At 43.8% G+C, this 3,090-nt stretch overlaps 1 protein-coding gene across 1 annotated transcript in view; it reads right to left on the bottom strand.

Annotated features, from left to right (window-relative positions):
- Positions 1-10: 10 nt before the first annotated feature.
- Positions 11-3,090, bottom strand: part of LOC106111914 (rho GTPase-activating protein 28) — a 46,490-nt gene continuing 43,410 nt past the window's right edge. Inside the window, 7 exon segments of the mRNA XM_013294116.1 lie at positions 11-318; positions 423-582; positions 714-775; positions 778-817; positions 909-1,033; positions 1,178-1,371; positions 1,543-1,667. Coding sequence (XP_013149570.1) covers positions 104-318; positions 423-582; positions 714-775; positions 778-817; positions 909-1,033; positions 1,178-1,371; positions 1,543-1,667 — 921 coding nt within the window. The 3' untranslated portion in view covers positions 11-103.

Genomic DNA, 3,090 nt, shown 5'->3' with positions numbered 1-3,090 from the left:
CCTGCATTAAGTGTATAAGACGTTACGACGCAAAGAAAATTATACTGGCAAATATTTAAAATCTAAATTATACTGAAAAATATACCGGAAATGCCGTAAATTATCACACAATGGCAATGTGCGAGATTTTTATCATATTAGTGTGGTGTACCTTGTGCTTGTTGCCGGGCACGCGCAGCAGGCCCTCGTCTGCGCAGCGCAGCGCCAGCGCGGCGGACACGGCGCGCAGCACGCTCGGCACAGAGCTCCACGTCTCCTCCCACAGGATCATGTCCTTGCGCAGCAACGTCTCCACGGACACGCCGAACACTGAACCCTCTGCAAAAAAAATATTAGTATTATATTCTGACAAATGGCACTCAGTGAAGTAAGTAAGTTGCATGTCACGTGTCAGCATGAGATGATGAGACGGCAATAATTACCTTCTTTCCTCTTCTTTTTGTGAGGTTTTCGTTTGTGGAAAGGCAACGAGTAGCGGTCGAAGAGTGCGGTGAGCTCGAGCCACACCAGCGGCTGCAGCTTCTTCAGCGTCGGCTCCGCAACACACTCGATGTCCACCGTGCTGCCCTCCTCCGGCCATTCCTGCAACGACATGCCGTTACACTTAGTTGAAATACCTACACTCAATTTGACTAACTACCGCACTTATTTAGTCGTTATTGTTGCTAAGGCAGTAATTAACAATGTAGGAAATAAACACATTTAGTAGTTACCTCCTCGTGGTTGAGCACCTGCCGGTCGAGGTTGAACTTGTGTTCGAAGCTGAGCGGCTGCCCGCGCTGGCCACGCTCTTGGCGCGCGACACCGCCGCGTGCTTCTTGCTGCAACAACAGAACCGTATTCAATATTTCGACAATAGATTCGAGGAGTTTGCGTGTACTCATTGTTGTTTTTAATGATAAATGGACAAGATTCAAATATACGTACACGAAAGGATCACTGTCCTTGAGAATAGATCCGTTGATTCTCTCCTTGCCTATTCTCGGGCCCTGCACGGTGCCGTATCTTTGGTAACCCAGCAGTTCTATACCCTCTGCAAACAATGAAAAACATTGCAATGCCATTGTTTAAAATGAGATTAGAAACCATGTGATAAAAGTCCCCTCTAAGCATAGAAGCATTTCTGATGCTGGGATGATAAGCTGTCTTGATCGCTCAATATCGCAGGAGACGTTACCGGTGTTAGAGGCAATGTCCGCCCAGTGCAGGTCGTTGGGCTTGAAGAGGTCGTGTCCGCGGTGTGGCGCGGGCGGGGAGTGCTGCGCGGTGGGCGGGGAGTGCTGTCCGGGCGGAGAGAGACGCGCGCGGCGCGGCGCCGGTGCGGACGGCGTGCGGCCCAGCGCACTGTGACCACCAGTTTGGTAGGTGTCGCTACACACAATAATTAAAAGATTTAGCTCTTAACTTCTTTCAATCTTACATATTTGATGACTAAATGATGACGTCGATTTATTAGTGTTATCTAGTATACTTTTGAAATCGCTTGATAATCCTTGGATGATTTTTCTACAAGAGAACAAGAATTAAGTTATCAAAACTTACACAAAGTCTTGTGGCGCAGGCGTGTCGGCCCACTCGGCAGGCGGGGAGCCGGAGCCGGCGCTCGGCAACGAGTCCAGCGAGTCCGGGGTCGCGCTGCGCGACCGAGGCTCGCTGCCGCTAGAGTTCTGCAACAAACAGCACAATCCTATTTAATATTTGCCGTTTATTACCACCCTGGGCGAACTCCAATCAAACCCGGTAAGGGTTAAATCTTAGGAAAAATATCACTACACGAATCATAAAAAAACAAATGAAATATTAAACCGATCACAACCAAACTTAACAGAATCACTCACTGTCACAATATCAACGTACAAAACTTCTTTAAAATCGGTGCAGTGTTCTAGTTTTAGACAAACAGAAGAGAACCTGAATACTGGACTGCTTGAGTGACACAGAAGTGGTAAATGAGTCACCGGCTAACTGTGACATGAGCCCTTACCTATTAGACGTAACAAAACACCTTTGTTCCGATTTGTTATCCCCACGTCTGGCAGATGAGTAATCGCATGCCGATATGTTTAACTATTTCCTAGCTTCGGCAGAGAATTTTTATACCATGACCAATATCAACATGAGGATAGATCGTCAGAAATGACACCTACTGGATATTAATAGCAAAGTTGCCTCTCGTGATTATTTATACTTTTGTCCAAGAGTTGTCTTAAACAATGTTTTCATGCTAAATGCATAGTTAAAGGGATAGATAGAAAACTTTCAGTAGCATATAGAGGTTAAAAAGGGAAGGGTATTGTAACCGCGCTCGTAGTGGTCCAACCGCAAAACAAACAAAACTAACGATTGTACGCTCTAATGGAAAGAGAAACTCGCGTTATAATTGATGTGAAGATGTGGGGACATCTCAATGAAAGCATAACATTCCGTTTGTCGCTTTTTATGTTTTTGTCGAGGAAATTGAGCTGCGTTTTTATATTGTTGATAATAACAGAAGTGTTAGTTACTAGCGAAACCCTTTTGTGTATTAGACACGATTTTGATGATTGTTCCAAAGGTCAAAAATCATCTCAGTTACAGTTTGTACAATTTTATTTTCACAATACCCTGTGCTGCGTTGAGTGGCGTTAATTAAGGTTCACGGAGTTTTTAAGGACAATTAAAATAGTTGCGAGGTCCCAGGTCGCGTTACGTGTCCCGACAATGAAGTGAACCTTGCGTTTAACGTTATTACGGTCATGGGCCCACGCGCCGACACAACAATTATAAAACACTTATTCGCAAATTGATATTATCAGGCCACGCTTATGGTTAATTCGTGTATTGTGTTGAACGTATTTAGATTTGGAAGAACACGTGTTGATCAGTCGATCAACGGATTTCAGTAACATTTTACTGGCCATAAAGAAAGCCATAAATACATTTTTGAATTTGGAACCTTCAATAGCATTCCAAATTCAAAAACTTTTATTAATCTTAATTATGTTTAATTGCAACCGTAGATTTAAATATATTTTTCACGTTTATATTTTAGTTATCATCCTTATCATATTGTAGATATTCCAAGTATGAGACGGGCTTTCGAGGTGCATG

The sequence above is a fragment of the Papilio polytes genome, unplaced genomic scaffold, assembly GCF_000836215.1.
Source record: "Papilio polytes unplaced genomic scaffold, Ppol_1.0 DF824146.1, whole genome shotgun sequence".
Taxonomy (NCBI): Eukaryota; Metazoa; Arthropoda; class Insecta; order Lepidoptera; family Papilionidae; genus Papilio; species Papilio polytes.
This window is presented reverse-complemented; position numbering and strand designations above follow the sequence as displayed.